Here is an 18,797-nt window from a genome sequence, read left to right as displayed (position 1 = left end):
AAATTAGTATATAATAATCTTATTATTTAATTACTCTTTCTTTTAATATTAGATATAATACTTACTATTTATTTTTATTATTTAAGAATATTATATAGTTTTAATTTATTTAATAATATTAAATAAAGCTAAAGAAAAATAAATAATAAGAAATTTAATTTATTAATTATAAATTTAATTATAGTTTTTTATCTCTTTTAATTACTAAGTATATAATCTTTCTTTAATATCTCTTTATATAATTTTATAGCTACTATTAAAAGTAACTGAATTTTCTTAAGGTTTTATATTAATTTTTTAATTATAAATTAACTAATATAATATAATTTATATTAACATACTTAATAAGTAAGTTAAATAGATATATAAATTAAATACTTAGATTTTATACTAATTTATACTTAATAGAATAGAATTCTTTAAAAATTTAGGTTAAGATAAAAATAACTTAAAATTTCAAATTAAATTAATTAAGTAAAATTCTATATAGTAGGATTTTCTTAGTTTTTTAAAAAAAAATCTTTTATTAGTTATTTAAAAAAACCCTATTCACACTGTTTTTTTAGTTTTCTTAATATTTAATAGCTAGATAAATTTCTTTAAAATCTAGGAAAAAGCTTATCTTATTACTTTTTTAAATAGGTTTTAAAACGTATTTTTTTAATATTTTTATAAATTATATAGCATATTTTAGAAAATTTAAAGTTTAGCTTTTTAGCTATATAATATAAGTATTTAATTTACTTATTTATTTAACTTACTTATTAAGTATATTATATAGCTTTTATTATATTCTGTATTATAGCTAGGTAGTTATAACTAATAGTAATAATACCTACTTTTCTCTATAAAATCCAGGCTTACTTACTTTATTTTTTTCTTTTTAATTACTACTAAATTATACTACTAAGAATTATACTTATAATTTTAAAGTATTATAATTTAAAAATTACAATATATAATAATTAAGTTTCTATAAGAAATTTTTAGCTTCTATTATTATTAGTATTTCTAATATTATTAACTAAGTTATATAATATAGCTATTTCTATTTTAATAAATATAATATTAATATTAATAGCCTAACTTTTCTATAAATTAATTTTATTTCTATTATTAAGAAATAAATTATATTTAAAAATAGCTAATATAATTCTTTAATTTTTATTTAGATATTTTAAATAATATAATAAGAAATTTAAAAAAATTCTTTTTTTAAGAAATTTTAAATAATTATCTAACTTATATCTTTTCCTTTTATTTTAAAAATTCTAATAAAATTCTATATTATACTAAAATCTAAATTTATATTTCTAATATATAAAGATATATATAATAAGAATCTTATAATTAATAGTTAATATAATAATAAGTTATTTAAATGAAATTTATTAAGATAAAATAAGTATTAAAAGAAAAGTTAATTTCTTAATAATAAAAGATATTAATCTCTTTTATATCCTATTACTTAAAATAAGATTACTATCTTAAAGTTATTAATTATAGATAGTAAGATTATTAACTATAAATAATAGAATTAAAGTTAAAGAAGTTAAATAGAAGTTTTAAGTAGAGATTAGTAGGTAATAATCTTATTATTTAACTACTATTTCTTTTGGTATTAGGTATAGTATTTATTATTTATTTCTATTATTTAAGATTATTATATAGTTTTAATTTATTTAATAATATTAAGTAAAGTTAAAAAAAAAACTAAATAATAGTTAAGTTTAATTTAGAAATATAAAATAGATTTAGGTATAAGATATATAATTAAGTAAATTAGAATATTATAATAAGTAATATAAATTATAATTTAGTAATAGTAAAATAGTAGATTTAATATAATTAAGTATATTAATAGTTAGTAAGATTATTTTTCTATAAAAGTACTAAATAAATATATATATATAATATAAGGGATTATAGAAATTATAGTAGTAATTTAAGTAATCTTTCTTAATAGATTATAAGGCTTATAATAGTAATTTATTATAAACTAAAGCTTAGAATTAAAGAATATAACTATATTATATTTAGTTAGAGAGAAACCTACTATTAGAATATATTACTCTTATAGCTATTTAAATAAAAGCTTACTTTAGGATTATAAATAAGACTTTTTTCTCTTTATAGCTTTAAATAGATAATATATAGTATTTCCTTTTATATAATACTAATAAATTTATTCTCTTATATAATTTAAGTAACTTAGTTTTAATTAAAAGAAAAAAAGTAGGTATATTATAATTCTGCTAGTTATAACTGTCTAATTCCAACCTAGGCTATAATATAATAATTTTATAATTTTTATAATCTATCTTATTATTATTAGTATATAAATAGCTAAATTATACTCTATTTTAAACTTTAAGCTTTTTAGTTATTAATATACTTAGTTATATTTAAACTCCCTTTTAATATATTACTAAACTGTAATTTATATTACTTAATATTAATATTCTAATTATATTTTAATTAAATATTAAATATTTTATTTATTTATTTTATAGTTTAAAATAAATATAAATAACAGAATATTCTTATAAAGAATATAAAAATAGAAAATAAGATAAGAGATAAGGGATAATAGTGTATAAGGTAGTATAATATAGTATATATTAATAATATATATAAATAAAAGAAAGAAGAAATAAACCCTAAAAAAAGCTCTTCTTTTATAAATAGATTAAGCCGGTAAGTATATAGGTATAAAGATAAAAGTAATACTATTAAAAAGCCCAGAAATTTCTCTTTGAAATAGTATTAAATACATCTTTTTAGGTTCTTTAGTTGCTAAGTAATATTAATTTTAAATTACAGAGGAATTAAAAGCTAATACTTATAAATTAAAATACTTAATTTCTAAGCTTGAATAGATTAATAAGTTAATTTAGATAGATTAGTTATATAGTATAAATAGTTTTATTAGTACTGTATTTTAATACTATATTATAAGATTTTTCCTAGAATATTTAAGCTTATATTTAAGCTTGAATTTTAATTATTAGAAGTTATATAGTTATATATTTATATATTTACTAGACTTTAATAAAGTTAAGTTAGTTTTAATTATATTATAAAAATTAAATTAAAAGCTATTAATATAATAATAATTAGAAGAGATTTTATTAGTTTAAATTATTTAATAAAAAGTAGATGTTTTATTTAATTAATATTATAATTAGTTAAAATATATATAAATATAGAAAAATAGCTGGAATATTAAAAAGCTTAATATATATAATAAGTATATAGTATATTTAAGTATATAGTATACTTCTTTTAATTTTTAATATAAAAACTTAAATAAAAATATAATAAAGTATTTAATTAATTAAAATTAATTACTATATTTTTTTTTAGATATCTTAATTACAATTTAATAAATTTTTATATTATAACTAGTTTTTTTATAAGTTTTATAATATCTTTTTTTTAGTTATACTAACTTTTATTAACTATTACTTTTTAATAATTTAGCTACTAACTATATATTAATATTCTTTTAATTAATTATATCTCTTTTCTTTTTTATAGTTATCTTCTTTTTATTTTATAAGCAGGTTTTTTTTACTTTATACTACTTACTAAGAGTTTTATTTATCTATTAAAAAATCTAATTCTTAAATTTTAATAATACTATCTAATATATAATTACTTTTATTTTCTTAGAAAATAACTTAAGCATTTTAAAAATAAAAACTAAAAAGCTACTTTAATATCTTCTAATTTATCTTTTAAGATATTTAAATTACAAGCTAGTCTTAAGTATAATTTTTAGAATTTTTAAAACTTAAAATTAGAAAAACTAACCTTCTTTTTAACTGGTATTAGAATCTATAGCTATATATTAAGCTTTAATATAATATTTCCTAAGTTTAAAAAAATAAATCCAGCCTCTTAAAAACTCTTTTTAATATTACTTTTTATTATAGCAGCTTAATAGGTAATATAAAAAGCTAGAAAGAACTCAGTTTTTAAAATATAAATTATAAAATATCTAATTAACTATTTAATTTCTTAATTATAAGCTTTTTTAAATAGCTTAAAGTATTTAATATTAAAAGACTAAAGTAAATAAGATAAATAAGATAGTATATAAAATATAATAATATAATTTTTTTTATAATATTTCTTAAAATTAATTAAATAGTAATTTTTATATCTATTAAAAATTAGAAAATAATAGTAATTAATTAATTAGGCTTTTATATATTAGTTAAAATATTTAAGCTACTTAAAATTTATTTTATTATTAATCTAGCTATTTTAAATTATTATAATAACTTAATAATTTATAAGATTACTTTTTTAATACTAGCTAATAAGATAATATTAATTTATAATTATAATAAATAGCTAGATTATCTAGCTTTTTATATTAATTATCTAAATAATTATAATTTATTTTTAATTTTTAAGCTAAATTAATTTTACAATTTTATATCTATTTATATTTATAATAACTATTTTACTTATAATTATATTTATTATAAAATTAATCTTATTAAAATTATAAATATCAGCTAAATTAATATTATATTTTATAATTATATTCTTTATAAGCTAGAACTAATTATAAATAATAATTAGATTTTTATATTTAGCTCTTTAATTAGATTTATATAAAAAATATATCTTAAGCTCTAGTTATTATCTAATAAAATTAAAAGCTTAATATTTATTAATAGATAATATATTATAGTTAGTAAGTAATTAATTAGCTATTTTTTTAATACTATATAATTATAAGAGAAATCCTTATAAATATAAATTAAAAATAAGTTAAATAATAATTTATTCCTCTAGATTAAATAGGCAATATAATTTCGGAATCTAATTGCATTGAGATTAAATACTATTCTATCGGCAACAAAGCCTCTGCTCCTTAACCTTATATATACTAGCAGTATATTAGATACTTAATTTTGGGTTATTTTAAAGGGCTTAAAGGGTAAGAAGAGTCTTTACTTTAGTAATTAACTGTGATATATTAGGTAGTTGAGAAATTTATATTTAAATAAAAAGATAAGAGTTTCTAAGGAAAATACACTGTATACTTAAATATACTATATGCTTATTATATATATTATAGAGCTTTTATATTTATTATAATTTTGCTTTTTTTAAAATCTAGCTTTTTTAGTAAATTTAGCTTTTTGAAGATATAGCTATTACTGCAGTTTATTAAGATATTATAAAAGGTAACTAATTAAACTAGAAATTTTAGCAGTTTATCATAGCCTTGCTTACGTCTTTGCCGCGCGCGACGCCAGCACGGAGGGGTTTTTGTGGGAGCGACCGACTAACCCAGATTATGAATGAATGAGGTGCGTCATTTCTACACCGTCTTCATAACGTTACGTGGTGGCGACACATGCTGGCTACCGTACTAACACCTCGCTACTGCGACGCCGGCAACAATCCAAGCCATGGTGATTTACACCATCACGCAGCTGATCGACTCGGGTCGTGAATACTTCGCCGCCCATCGAGGCATGTCGTTGGTGAAGATTGGCAAGTCTCGTCAGCTGGTACCCAGGCATCTACAATCATGTCCTTTATTCTATAATCCCCCAACCCGCTCTCTCCCCTAGTTCGGCCAGTTCATCGGTCCGTCGGAGGTGGTGATGAGACGGTGGGAGGGGAGCTTGGGCGTGGTGTCGACGACGCGCTGGACGAATGGCACGCGGGGTTGGATGGGCTGGGCGGTATGCTCGCAATAGTCAGGGCAGATGTTTAATCTAATTAGTTCAAAAGAAGTTTAGTAAGGGTTCTAAATCCGTTAAATCCGTCGAGTACATCATAGCTGGGAAGAAGCTATTCCTAACCCGCCGGTCCTCGTGGCATGGGCAGCATGAGAACAGGCGCCAATTCTCTGCGCCGTCTTCTTTGGGTTTCATCCCACAGGAATAATTAATAAGCCGGGGACGATTGCAGGGACATGCCCCTTCGAAAGTACCACCCACTTACCAGCCTCATGTAGGTTCCTCCACCATGCGAGGCTTAGCACCGGCCACTTGGCCGGATTGCCGGACCGGAGTTAGAAGGACCTTACTGTCCCTCCCAGACGTCTTCGGCGGGGCGTGTTGTCTTGATGGCATCTTCAGATTTGTAAGGCTCTGGCTTGGACTACATCTCTTCATGCACTTGAAGGTAAGGTACTGCAGTGGAGTTGGACTGTATATAAAAGGCGTGCACAGCATGTTGCTTTTAGGGAAGAAACAGATCAACATCACCGACTCTTCCTGACACCGACAAAGTTCCTCACAATACAACCATTCCTCTCCATCACGACGAAACAGTCTACTCAAACCGCGGCATTCTTCCCCGCCGTTGCGACCGACCTCGTCCTTGAGGCATGCCCGACTCCCTCTCCTGGGCCCGGCGAAGTCTTGATCCGCAACCATGCCATCGCCATAAACCCTGTCGACTGGAAGCGACAAGCTTGGGGTTTTATGATACCTTCTTATCCAGCAATCCTCGGCTCGGGTGAGCAGATGACGACAGAAGCTGCTAATGGCTGAGTGCTGACGATGAGGATTGTACAGATATCGCCGGCATCGTCGCCGAGGTAGGGGAATCGGTGACGGCCGTCAAGCCTGGCGACCGCGTCCTTGGGCTCGCCCACGGCTTCGTCTCGGGCAAGAACGAAAACGGCGCCTTCCAGATATACATGGTCGTGAAAGCCTCCTCGACGGCCATTATGTTTCGTACCGGCCGCCACGGTGCCCATCGCCGCGGCCACCGCGGTCGTGGCCCTCTACGACGTGCTCGGCCTGCCCCAACCTTCTCCCGACAAGGCCCCAAACTCCTCGGCCTCCTCCATCCTGGTCTGGGGCGCCTCTTCCGCCGTCGGTTCCATAGTCGTCCAGCTCGCCCGTCTGTCCGGCCTGACCGTCTTCGCCGCGGCAAGCGAGCGCCACCACGCCCACCTGCGCTCGCTCGGCGCCAGTGTCGTGGTCGACTACCACTCGCCCACTGCTGTCGCCGACCTCGTTGCTGCTGCCAAGAAGGCCGGGAAAGAGATCGAGTACGCTGTCGATGCCATCTGCGAGCCGGACACGATCAAGCCGACCGTAGAGGTACTATCCGCATCCACTGCAGCCACGAAGAAGGTGGTGCACACGTTGGACTGGCCCGCGGGTGTTCCTCAGCCGGAGGGCATTCAGAACCAGCAAGTACAGGCAGAAGGGATATGGACCCGCAGGGAGGATTTGTCCGTCTAGCTTTGTCACGAGGCCCTGCCGAAGTGGCTTGAGACTGGTGCCATTGTGCCACTTCAGCACAGGGTCATCGAAGGAGGGCTGGGCGGTATTCAGAACGCCATGGACCAGGTGAAGAAGGGTATTAGCGGAGAGAAGCTCGTGGTCGAGCTTTGAACGCGGCTTCTAGCAACGACGGGATCGTATGGAGACAAGAAAGAGATAGAAGGCACAATCTTAGGTGCGGGTAGTTAGGAGCATATGCAATTGCAACCGTCTTTACGCTATTATGCAACGAGCCTTTCCAACCTTGTACCTGTCATTCTAAACCACTACTCTCAGCTCGGTTCAGCTCTAGCCGCTTCTGGTCCATGGTACGGGAACAGCACAAGGCCGGCTGGGATCCCGAGATTACGTGCTTCTTTGAAGAACTACCTTTGCCTGTGATCAGAAAAGTTGTCTCCAAGGACTCGGCCACTCTTGAAGGGTACAATGCCATCAGCATTCACGCCTCACGCCAGCCATCGCGATATGGTCAGATTTGGCTCCGCGCATGACAGCGGTTTCAAAAGGCTGCTTGGCGAGCGGATGAGATGAGAATCACAAGTCGGTAGGTACCTACAGTAGCATGGAGCTTAAAACCCCGCGCAATTGCTGCTGCTAGCTCGCTTCGTCCAATGTCTTCAGATACTGATTACTTAGGCTAGGTAATCCGAACCTTGGGTGCCTCATTCCAGCGAAAAAGCGGAGGATCGCTCACCGCCGCCGTATCGCCCTGCTCATCATCTTCAGGGCCCCTCCCCTGAGGCAAGAAGAGTCGATGAAAGCGCGGGGGTTCAGAATTCGCCGCCTCCGGTGCGCCATGCTCCCTGGGCAACGGGGGCTGCCATGCCAACGTCCCCGGTCCAGTAACTCCCCCCGTTCCAGTAACTCCCCCCGTTCCTCGAAGCTCTCCGTTTTCAAGCTCACCCAATGGTTGATCTCGCGCGGAACCTCCGCTGTTGGCCGTATCATGAGACTCCCGTGCTCTGTTAGACCGCAAGCCGCCTCGCAAATGTCTTCTGGGCAATGACCTTGCAATTGCTTCCGCATGCTGCCTCTATCCGGTACCTTCAACCTCAGACTCCTTAGGCAGAATGTGTTGGACCCTTGATGCTGCATTCGCCAGTAAATCGTATCTTGAACGTCCCAGCCTCTTGCCCTGTGCGCTGGGCTACTTTTCGGCAGCTGCTACCACATCCACGCCACCTCCTGTCGTCTCATGTCCCTGCTCTCTCTCCCAAACGCTTATATTATTGCCCTCTTGTCCGTCCAACTCAGACTCTCATTCAACTGCTAATATTCCCTTTATAGTACTATAACTCCCATCTTTTAAGTTGATAATATACTTAAGCTGAAACTATTACTATATTAATATCAGCTGATTCTATATTAGTATTTCTTTTTTTTATCTGATTTATAAAAAAAAAATACTACTCTATCTTTTATATTTATATCTTACTTCTAATATTTAATATATATTACTTTTAATAATATTTCTGCTATTAAATTAACCTTATTTATAACTTAAAGTCTAAATTTCTTATCTGCTTAAAACCTACAGCTTTTTTGAACTGTTATCTGGGCTCTAATCTGCCGAACCATACAACCCAGATACTGCAGCCTGCGGGAACTACCCCTGTATTCTATATCCGTAGAGACCAAGCCATCGTCACCTCGCCTACTTCCTATTCTGCTCTTCCCTACCGCGGCATCTACCATCCCGTTACTTCTAACGTTCGTCCAGGGTATCTCTAGTTCTTATCCGACACCCACTACTCGCGAGTGTCTATGTCTACCCCCGCTCCCGTCAGCAATAGCCCATCGAATCCTTGCAAGCCCCTCAAAACCAGACGAACACGGGCGTCCCGTCAGACTCGCCCCGACCGCATCGCAACTGTCATCTCCCAAAAAAATTATCAGAAAGTTGACCAAGAACCCATTGGAACAGTCCCCTTAATGCAGCGACAAGTAGCGACCTCCTGAAGCCACAAATTGACTGACATGTCTTTTAGTCGTCTATTGCATGACATTTTCAGTCTTATATTGTATTTCATGACCCCTCACTGCCTACACCACCTCAAGGACGCTGCCGGGATACCGCTGAAAAGACCCCATCTCCCACAGATGCACATGCGACCAACATCACCCAATCCCAATCTAAAGCCAACATTTGCACTTGTTTGCACTTGACGTTTCCGTTTCTATCAACGAGTGTTGGCGAAAAAAGAGAGGGGCTGACCTGCCAGCTGGTCTTGAGTGGCGACGAACGTTGAACTCACTCGGGCGGCTGGATGAGCGACATGTCCAAACCAACCACAGAAGCATGGTTCTCTGGCCCTTTCCAGAGCAGACTGCGGCCGAGATGAGCGTCAACGGTTGCTGTGCGCTTGATGTGAACTCACTGGGAAACCTGATTCGCCCATATACACGTGCCTGCGCCGAGATCCAGCACGTGAGCCCGTGGAGATAAATCAACGTCAAAGTGCGTTTCCTGTGCAAGTTTCACAATGGCGTGGAAGTGGTCAAACCTGTCCTTCTCGCCCTACTGTTGCAATGCCCCATCTTCAAGCTCGGTTGGTAGCAATTGTCGCTCCAGGTCCTCTCGCGTTCTGTCCCCGACAGCGATGCGGGGGTTGTGGGCAGTCAATCTCCGTCACCAACAGATGGGACGATCGGTTGTCAAGAGCCCTGTTCGCCGGTAAGTTATGCGCGGGACGAAAGCCCCGTGGTAACGTTGCACCGGTCCTCGAGTTTATCAAGCGGTGAGGTTGTGCTTGGGAAACCAAACGAGCCCGCCTGAAGAGCATGAGCATGGAATCCCAGACCATGCCAGACCCCCGCCGGGATCGACAACAAAGGAAAATGGACGACCAGTTCAGGCGCCATCCTTCTCGGCCGAGTCCCGCCGTCCCCATATCCGTCATATCGTCTCTCACGAATCCATTTCTGCAATCCATCAGTGATAAATCAACCTGACAAGACATATACTCAAAGTTACGTTCCCTCTCCAAGTTTATTAGTATATTCTTGGAAAGAATTTCTTCCGTTACATAGGTACCGGTATTCGATGTTTACATGACGAGTCGAGCCTTTCGAGAAGTTCAAGATGCCAAGCGAACTCGCCGATGCTAATACTGAACCTCTGTAAATTCCGCTTGCCGGTCCAGATGACGTGTTCGACATCATCTGGAAGAACATGTCTGAAAATCGGATATAACGTGGCAACTCGGAGAATGACTAGATAGGTAAAGGTCCTTTGGGGCAAGTTAGTCACAACAATTTTCCCCCTTCACCGTCGATTCCACAAAGTGGCAGTTAAAGAGACTATGAATCCACTTACGCCATGCCGGTAGCGAAGAGGCATGTCATACTGTTCACTTCCTCGACGTCGAAAACGGAGAAGAAGCCCCTGCAACCCTGGAGGCACAGGCCACATTTCTGAAGAATGACTTCTCTGTCGGGGTGCGTCTGGATATGCTCCATGTTGAGGAGGACGTAGTCAAAAAAGGGCCTGTGGATGATGTGTTTGGCGGCATGATAACGTCCTTCTAATCGCAACACGTTCCAAGGGTTATTGCGTAGGCCATGGAGCCTTGAGAAACCTGGTGTTTGAGGTGATGAGGCGAAGTGGTTATGGTTCTCGTCCGGGTGACTGACGAGGAGAAAGTGAGGGATGTTGCGATAGATGGTATCGTGATACGACCAGAAGTCTTCCGAAACCCGCAAAAGCCACTTGACGTACTCGACGCGGGTCATGCGGAATTGGTCCTTGCTGTCGTAGACCATGCTATGGACCCGATTGAGGAGGCGGCGGATAGCGGCGTTGGTGCTGATTTGGAAGGCAACGAGCTCTTCATTGCCATCTTCGCGGGATGTCGCCGGACTGGTGCCAGCAACTTGGACTTCAGGACTGGGGATCCCGTGGTGAGAGTCCTGTCTCACGCGCATCACTTGCGCCGGATAGGGAACCTGGTCTTCGCAACGAGCAATACCTGAAGGGAGGGTTATGGAGATTTCAGACATGAAATCCCCCTCGTATATGAAGGCAACCCAGTAGAGTCGTCGAAATGCTTCTGGCAACGTGCTGGGATTTTGAGGGTCAGGGGAGATCCTGCTTAATGGCACATATGTTAGGATCGATATCACGAGGAAGAGAAGGGACATTCCAGAACGGATTGGCGAGACGAGACCTCTTGGCTAGGATCGCACATTTAACAGATGTCACATGCGACCAGTGAAAGGAATCAGGCACTCGACCCCGAGCACCCATGTAAATACTACAGACCCACTCAACAAGTCAGCCAACAGAAGTCGGAGCGGAGGAAGGGAAGTGAAGAGGCTGGCCACGAGCTGGCTATTATTACGGACATCGTACCTTGCTAGCATGGTGCATTGGGCGGCCTCAATGGTAACGACGGAAGAAACGCAACCCAGGAGCAGCTGGGCCTTCCGCCACAAGTGTTGATCAAGAGCGTACAAAGGCGACGCATCCGAGCGGGAGCCACGGCTGGCCTGGCCCTCACGGTTCAGTAAAGTAATGCGATTTTGCCTCTGGCGGACAAAGGAGCCCATGCATAGAACGAGCAGCAGGAGGCAGTACTGGGCCGACGACGGGGTGGCAGATGGGCTGGCATCGTTGTGTTGCTCGGCGGCGACGATGCATTCTAGAGTTTTGGCGGTTTTGGCGTGAGAGATTAGAGGAAAAAAGATGTTGACCTCGTCGAAATAGGCGCAGATGAAGTCCAAATACCCTTCAGCGGCCTCAATTCGAGATTGGAGGATCTCGCCGTCCCGGAAGAGCCGCCATGAGTCGGGCGGATAGCCGTCCCACGTTTGGCTTGGAGCAGATGCGTGACTGAAGAAGACGCCCGTGGCCTCGTGGGCTTGGCGATGCTCAGCAGACACCTGGACTGAAGAGAGGAGCTCCTGAACTACGGGCCAGTTGAGAACATGATTCGCATTGGCCCTGTGGGACAAGGAAATCGGTATCTCGGTCGTCGGCAGCGCAGCGGGGCGACCAGCGCCGGGCCAAGGGGCTGGCCCGGACGGAGGGAACCACGATGTCGTCGCCGATGCTGTGGTGGTGTTGGCATGGGCAGTCGCTTGGGGCTCCGAGAAATTCGGGGACGATAACAGGCGGTCTTCGAGAATCTGGATGCGCTCAAGGAGTATCAAGGTGTTGTGGTCGATGCGTGGCTGCTGCGAGTCCGTGTACACGCACTCGACATTCTGGGACATGCAGAGACCACATTTCGGTTTGGCGGCATCGCAGCGCGTCTTGCGGGCACGGCAATTGGTACAAGCCTGCCATACCCGTCGACGTGGGGGAAATGGAGAGGTGTCGAGGGGAGCCGGCAGGTCCATGCCAGCGGAGAGTCTGGGCTTGGCGTTGAGGACACGAGGTTTGAGGTTGTTGATCGAAGAGTGAGGCCCCCTAAAGCCCTGGTCTGTCAGCCCAGGCCAGTGTGAGCCGAGGTGACATGGAGAGATATAAAGCCGGGAGAGGGAGGTCGAGTAATGAGACGACGAGGGAGAAAGGGGGCTGACATGAAAGATGGACGAAGAGAGGTCAAGGTGAATGTGCGTGGGAAAACGTCGAGGTGGGGACGAATGCCTGGAGAATCAGAAGCCCACCCGTGATGACAAAGCTCCGGATACCTAAATACAGTGAGTGGGTGGCACCAAACCCCCCAAGGACACTATTCAGAGGCTGCTGAGGTCAACGCAGCGTCGGCTTCGGGCTATCATTCGCGCCGGGGTTGGTATACAAATTATTAAACACCATGACAGGAGCCATCTAATAGTTTTTTTTTATTATATTAATTGATCATATTTTAGCTGCGTAATTTGCAATGGAAATAAGGTGGTCTTAATGCAGGCATTGCGAGGTGGGTGGGGCGGCCGCAGACTTTTGGCCACCTACTGTAGGTACAGTACCCAAGTACCCAAGCATCATAGAGATCTGGGTTCGGGTACGTTGGTGCATGGCAGTGCCTACGTCTAGAAGTTACAGGTACCTGCCTAATAACATCAAGCAAGGAAGGTGAGGACATGTTGAAATGAGATGAAGACTCAGATTGCTTAAGTTTCCCTAAAAGTGCAGGGCGGTGTTGGGGCTTGGTTCTATATCTATCTAACCTGAAGATCAAGCGGCATCGGAGCGTTTGTGTATATCATGTACATCAGATGGCGCCCTCTCTATCAAGTGCTTCGTGCCCTCAGCCCTACTACCACTACTAGCTACTATCGGACGTCAGACCCGGACCAGAAGAAAGTCGTGGGCAGCTCGAAGCCCGCACGCAAGACCTCATCCTTGGGGTTGGAGCTAGTACCAATGATGACTTGGTACTCGCCCGCCTCGGCTTTCCACTGCCCGTCCTCTTCCGACCAGAATGAAAGAGCGTACTTGTCCAACCTCAAGACGACTCTCTTCGTCTCGCCCACGGCCAGGGACACCTTAGCAAAGGCCTTGAGCTCCCTTGCCGGCCGCAGGACCGAACTCTCCGGGTCGTGAATGTAGAGTTGGACGACTTCGACGCCGTCACAAGGACCCGCGTTCTTCACGTCGACGGCGACAGTCATCTCATGTTGTGCTGACGATTCGAACCGGGATGGGACCGTCAAATCCGAGTAGTTAAACTTGGAGTACGAGAGGCCGTGCCCGAAGTAGAAAAGGGGGTCCCGGTCAACCGCTTCGTAGTACCGGTGGCCGATGAACACTCCCTCACCGTAGAGGATCTCTCGGTCGGATTTCCCAAATGTCAGGTACGCGGGCGTGTGTGTGATGGACTTGGGAAATGTGACGGATAGCCTGCCACCGGGATTGACATCGCCAAACAAGACGTCAACAAGGCCGTGGCCAGTCTCCTGGCCGCCGTACCAAGCATGAAGGAGGGTGTCCGTCTTGCGCTCCCAAGGCAGCTCGATCGGGCACCCTGCTTGGGTCACGACAATCTGGCAGATGGCGATAGGAGTGAGCACATGTCCATCCAAAAAGAGAAAAGGCCAGAGCGGTTGGGGGGAGAGGGAGGTGGGGGGAGAGGGAGGGGGGGAGAGGGAGGGGGGACTGTTGGCGGTCAGGGGGATCTTGTTGAGACTCACGGCATTGGGATTCGCGTCGAGCACCACCTCGACAAGTTCGTCCGCCCCAGGAGGAAGCCGAAGGTGCTTGCGGTCACTCGCCTCGCTCTCATAGTCCGCCGAGAGTCCCACCATGACGATGGGGACGTCGACACTCTGGGCGATTCTCACAGCGTCAGCAAGGCCCTGGCCTGGTTCAAGGACCTCGTATCCGCCAAGACGGCCAGCGAGCGTAAAGGCCGTTCCTACACCACCACTAACGTCCTCGTTAACCATCAAGACTTCCACGTTTATAGCCAGCCCCTTTTGCACATTCATGTCGTAAAACCTTTCCATCGAAAGCCGATTGAAGCACGGCGTATCGTCCGTCTTGGGAGGTTGGCTAGCCCAAAGGTCAATTACGTCTTTGCCGTCAATTCTGACCTTGCCCTTGCCGGCGACGCTGAACCCGAAGCAGAAGCGTACCGAGTTCTCCGGGGAAAAGACGGCCTTCGCTCGGACAAAGTACTTGTGCGGGAGGAACTTGTGGAGGCTTTCGGGCACGTCGATCAAGTCCTTGTCGGTGGCTGTCGAGTAGACCGGCTGGGCATCAGGATCGCCGTCCGGGTTCTGACTGAAGATCTCTACAAACCAGCCATGGTTGTTTGTTCCTGGCTGGTCGAGCTTCTTTAGGAAAGGGACGAATTTGAAGCCTGGACATGAGTTGGGCTGGTCAGCAGGGTTCAAGATCTTTCAGCGAGAGATTACCTGGGCAGACAGACAAAGAGAGAGAGAGAGAGAAGAGACAGAAACTCACTGTAAATTCCAGGGGTGTAGGCAACACTCTCCTCACCGGCGACTTCCACCATGGCATCGTACGGTGTTACTGAATAATAAGGGTCACCTTCGGCACTGCCACCTCCCGAGAGCGCTGGGTACTTGAAGTGGTCACCGATGAGGCCATAGGACTTGCTCTTCCTATCCTGGATGGGAAGTGCCCCCCGATCGTTCTTCAGCAGCACGATGCTATCAGCGACGAGCTTGCGTATAAGTTTGCGGTTCTTGGGTGTGTTGGCGGCTGAAGGATCACCGGACCACGGCCGCGCCGCTGCCGTGACCTTTTTCACGAACTTGAGGACGTTCCGGGCGGCCGCGTCTACCGTCGCGTGGGAGACTTTGCGAGTATTCACGGCGATAGCCAGCAGCTCGCCCCTGAACTGGGTAGGACCGGGCATCTCGAGATCCATGCCGGCGTTGATCGACTCTGCGGTGCTGTAGGTGCCCCACCAATCACTCATGACGAGGCCGTCAAAGCCCCATTCCCGTCGGAGGATCTGCTGTAAGAGTAAAGGGTCTTCACTGGAGTGAACGCCATTGATCATGTTGTAGCTCGTCATGAACGACCAGGGATTAGAATGCCGGTAGGCCAGCTGGAAGGGTAGTAGATGCAGCTCGCGTAATGTCCGGTCCGACATTCGGACATTGTCTTCGATGGACATGGTGGACTGGTCGTGAGCAGCGTAGTGCTTGATGCAAGCGGCAATCCCAAGCTCCTGAATGCCGTTGATATAGGCCGACGCGATCAGGCCACTCAGGATGGGGTCTTCGGCAAAAGCCTCGAAGCCGCGGCCCATGAGGGGTGACCGCTGGAGGCACACGGTAGGGGCCAGCAAGACATGGATGTTCTTGCAGCGGGCTTCTTCGCCTAGTAGATTTCCGATGCGGCGCATCAGATCAACGTCAAAAGTGGCGCCCATGGCCGTCGCGGAGGGCAATAGGATGCTGGGGACCTGTATGGGTTTGCGCGGTGTGTCATTAGCCCAGTCGCCAGACTCACCGGGGTTGACGAGACGGGATCCCGAGTAGGAGGGAGAGGGCTCTCATGTGGGTAGGTGTAATACTTACGCGTGCAAATTGCCTCGCGCCACGCAGACCGTGGGGTCCATCTGAGGTCTGGTATTTGGGGGTAGATGGCGTCAGCAGCTTGTCCTTGACGTCGACGCTTTCCACCCGAGACTCACGGTGATGCTTGGAATTCCATGGGCCGGAAGACTGGTGGTCTTGAAAGAGCCTTGGCCGCAGAGGAGGGCAATCTTCTCTTCTAGAGTGAGCTGGGCAAGGAGTCTGTCAACGTCGATGTCAACATCGACGACCCCGTGCTTGACCATGATGCTCGCCGCCCCGGACACTCAATTGCGGGTTGAGGATCCGTTCGCCGCTGAAACCACCGCCGCCGTCGTCGTTCTCGGATGTTGAGGCCTCGAGGAGTGTTTCTACGCCCCGAGAGATGAACAGACGACGTGAGAGAGGAGAGAATACCGGGTAGCTCAGAAGCAGAGTGCATAAAAGGGGGTGTGAAGCGCAACTTGCAGGCAGTGCTAGAGGGGAGGAAGACAGCCGCAGTTACGGAGGCTATTTAAAGTAAAGCAAGCGAGCATTGCTCTGGCTTTCTCTTTTGTTCGATCTAGAGCGGACGTTCTTAGGAAGCCGCGACATGTCCGTGTTGGTTAAATCCGAATCATGCCCACCACGACTTGTTCTCCAAGGGTACAGGTGGTCAAGGTGGGGGGGAATGATGGGGTCGGTCATAAGTGCATGGGTTTTCGGGGGAGCATTTTAGCTCCCCCGAATGCTCTCCACAAGACTCAGACAACAGTACCGAGTAGTGTTGCCCAACGTCTAGCGGCTAAATAGCTGGTCCAATGTCCTTCGAGGTATGAAATGACGGCTGTTGGCCCTGTTGACGTATTGACGTAACTATTCTATATCGGATGGCATCCGCGAGATGGGACCAAGAGCGCGACCTTGATGATAAAAATGACTTTCGTCGTCCCATTCGCCCCTCCCACAGGGGTGATGCATGGCGCTAGGGGGAATATTTTAGCTCCCCCGAGCGCCAAGAGAAAGAGCAGGCTTAGGGCTTAAACGTTTGGGACCAACTTGGAGAAACCCCCTTTCTCCAGACTCACCCCACGGGGTTGTGTGCCACTCCTCCGGGGTATCACCCTGCGACCAACTTGTGACCTTGGATCAAGGCCTTGCTCTCTTTGCCTGGCCTCGCCGCATTGTGCCGTTGTTGGCCTTGGGAAATTGAGCCATGATGGGAGTATAAGAACCTCGGCCTGCCGGCGCACGTCCTGATATTGTCCTCAGCATCACTCTTCCACATCCGACCTTCCTATCCTTCATCTTTCTCTCTCATCTTCTCCCATTCCTTCCTTTACTTTGCTCTTTCCATCCCGCCTAGCCCTTCGGTAACCGCCCCACATCCCGTTGAGGTTTACAAAAGCATCATGGTTGTCATCCTCGACACCATCCGTCAACGTCTCCCCGCACCTCGTCAGGACCAGAAAGCTCGACGAGCTCGCAAAGAACGTGGGCGTAGATCAGTCGAGGCTGGCCGGAAGACGTACGAGCCCGAGGGCGTCAACCGTCTTGCCCAAGATGCTCCCCCTTGGTACCGCTCCGCCGCCCGCCGTCGCCTCTATATCCTCCTCTTCCCTGGCGCTGTATGCTCGTACGCAACGTCTGGATACGACGGCAGCCTTTTGGGCACGTTACAGACGGTGGATCAATGGGACAACTTCTTCAATAACCCTCGCGGCGCCGAACTGGGCATCATGAGCGCCGCCATGTCACTCGGCAGCATCTTCTCAACACCTTTCGCCCCCTGGGTGGCTGACCACTACGGCCGTCGATGGGGCATCACTGTGGGCAGTTTAATCATGATAGCTGGTGCAATTCTGCAGTGCGGAAGTGTCAACCTGGCCATGTTCATTGTGAGCAGGTTCATCCTCGGTTTTGGCCTTTCGTTCGCCACCACGGCGGCTCCCAGCCTGGTCACGGAGCTTTCCCATCCCAAGGACCGGGTTACCATCACGGCTATTTGTAATACTTGGTAAGTCTGCTCCGTTTCCCGTGCCGTCAAGCCAGGCGTCCAAATAGCATGTTCTTAGGCACCTCTAACACCTTCCAGCTGGGGTCTTGGAAGTATCGCTGCGGCCTGGATCACCTTTGGGACCCGAAACATCAATAGCGACTGGTCCTGGCGTCTTCCCTCCCTCTTCCAGATGATTCCCAGCATTGCCCAACTGTGCGCCGTCTGGTTCCTTCCCGAGTCTCCCAGATGGCTCATCTCCAAAGACCGCCACAACGAGGCCCTCGAGGCACTTAAGAGGTATCACGGTGATGGCGAGGAAACCGAGTTGGTCAAGCTTGAATATGAGGAGATCGGAACAGCCATTCATATGGAGAAAGGTAACAAACCCTTCCTTTCTGAAATCCGGTCCCGTGCAACCTCAGCAACAAGCACTGACTTATCTTTATTAGTCACCGGCGCAACAACCTGGAAATCGATGGTTAGCACGCCCGGAAACCGGTATAGGATGTTCCTCGTTGTGTGCATGGGTTTCATGAGCCAGTGGTCTGGAAACGGACTCATCTCATACTGTACGTGAGACACTTCTCAACCCCTATTCGCCCGCGGCT

The 18,797-nt window shown here is 43.3% G+C and overlaps 4 protein-coding genes across 4 annotated transcripts; 2 read left to right on the top strand and 2 right to left on the bottom strand.

The window, feature by feature from the left end:
• Positions 1 to 5,702: 5,702 nt before the first annotated feature.
• Positions 5,703 to 7,385, top strand: BGZ61DRAFT_501302 (chaperonin 10-like protein; the record flags this gene model as incomplete). The annotated part of the gene is made up of 5 exons (XM_046251685.1): positions 5,703 to 5,714; positions 6,309 to 6,495; positions 6,555 to 6,640; positions 6,693 to 7,184; positions 7,233 to 7,385. 5 exons carry the CDS (start codon positions 5,703 to 5,705, stop codon positions 7,383 to 7,385), a joined length of 930 nt encoding a protein of 309 aa, XP_046092912.1.
• Positions 7,386 to 10,296: 2,911 nt separating this feature from the next.
• On the bottom strand, positions 10,297 to 12,614 carry BGZ61DRAFT_376764 (uncharacterized protein; the record flags this gene model as incomplete). Its single annotated transcript, XM_046242540.1, has 4 exons — positions 10,297 to 10,504; positions 10,591 to 11,334; positions 11,423 to 11,527; positions 11,626 to 12,614. 4 exons carry the CDS (start codon positions 12,612 to 12,614, stop codon positions 10,297 to 10,299), a joined length of 2,046 nt encoding a protein of 681 aa, XP_046092911.1.
• An 879-nt stretch (positions 12,615 to 13,493) lies between these two features.
• Positions 13,494 to 16,477, bottom strand: BGZ61DRAFT_376768 (glycoside hydrolase superfamily; the record flags this gene model as incomplete). The annotated part of the gene is made up of 5 exons (XM_046242541.1): positions 13,494 to 14,204; positions 14,352 to 15,022; positions 15,127 to 16,099; positions 16,215 to 16,262; positions 16,331 to 16,477. The coding sequence occupies 5 exons, from the start codon at positions 16,475 to 16,477 to the stop codon at positions 13,494 to 13,496; spliced, it is 2,550 nt and encodes an 849-aa protein (XP_046092910.1).
• Positions 16,478 to 17,602: 1,125 nt separating this feature from the next.
• On the top strand, positions 17,603 to 18,766 carry BGZ61DRAFT_376771 (uncharacterized protein; the record flags this gene model as incomplete). The annotated part of the gene is made up of 3 exons (XM_046242542.1): positions 17,603 to 18,207; positions 18,286 to 18,566; positions 18,639 to 18,766. The coding sequence occupies 3 exons, from the start codon at positions 17,603 to 17,605 to the stop codon at positions 18,764 to 18,766; spliced, it is 1,014 nt and encodes a 337-aa protein (XP_046092909.1).
• Between the last annotated feature and the right edge of the window lie 31 nt (positions 18,767 to 18,797).

The sequence above is a fragment of the Ilyonectria robusta genome, assembly GCF_021365365.1.
Source record: "Ilyonectria robusta strain PMI_751 chromosome Unknown BGZ61scaffold_160, whole genome shotgun sequence".
Taxonomy (NCBI): Eukaryota; Fungi; Ascomycota; class Sordariomycetes; order Hypocreales; family Nectriaceae; genus Ilyonectria; species Ilyonectria robusta.
This window is presented reverse-complemented; position numbering and strand designations above follow the sequence as displayed.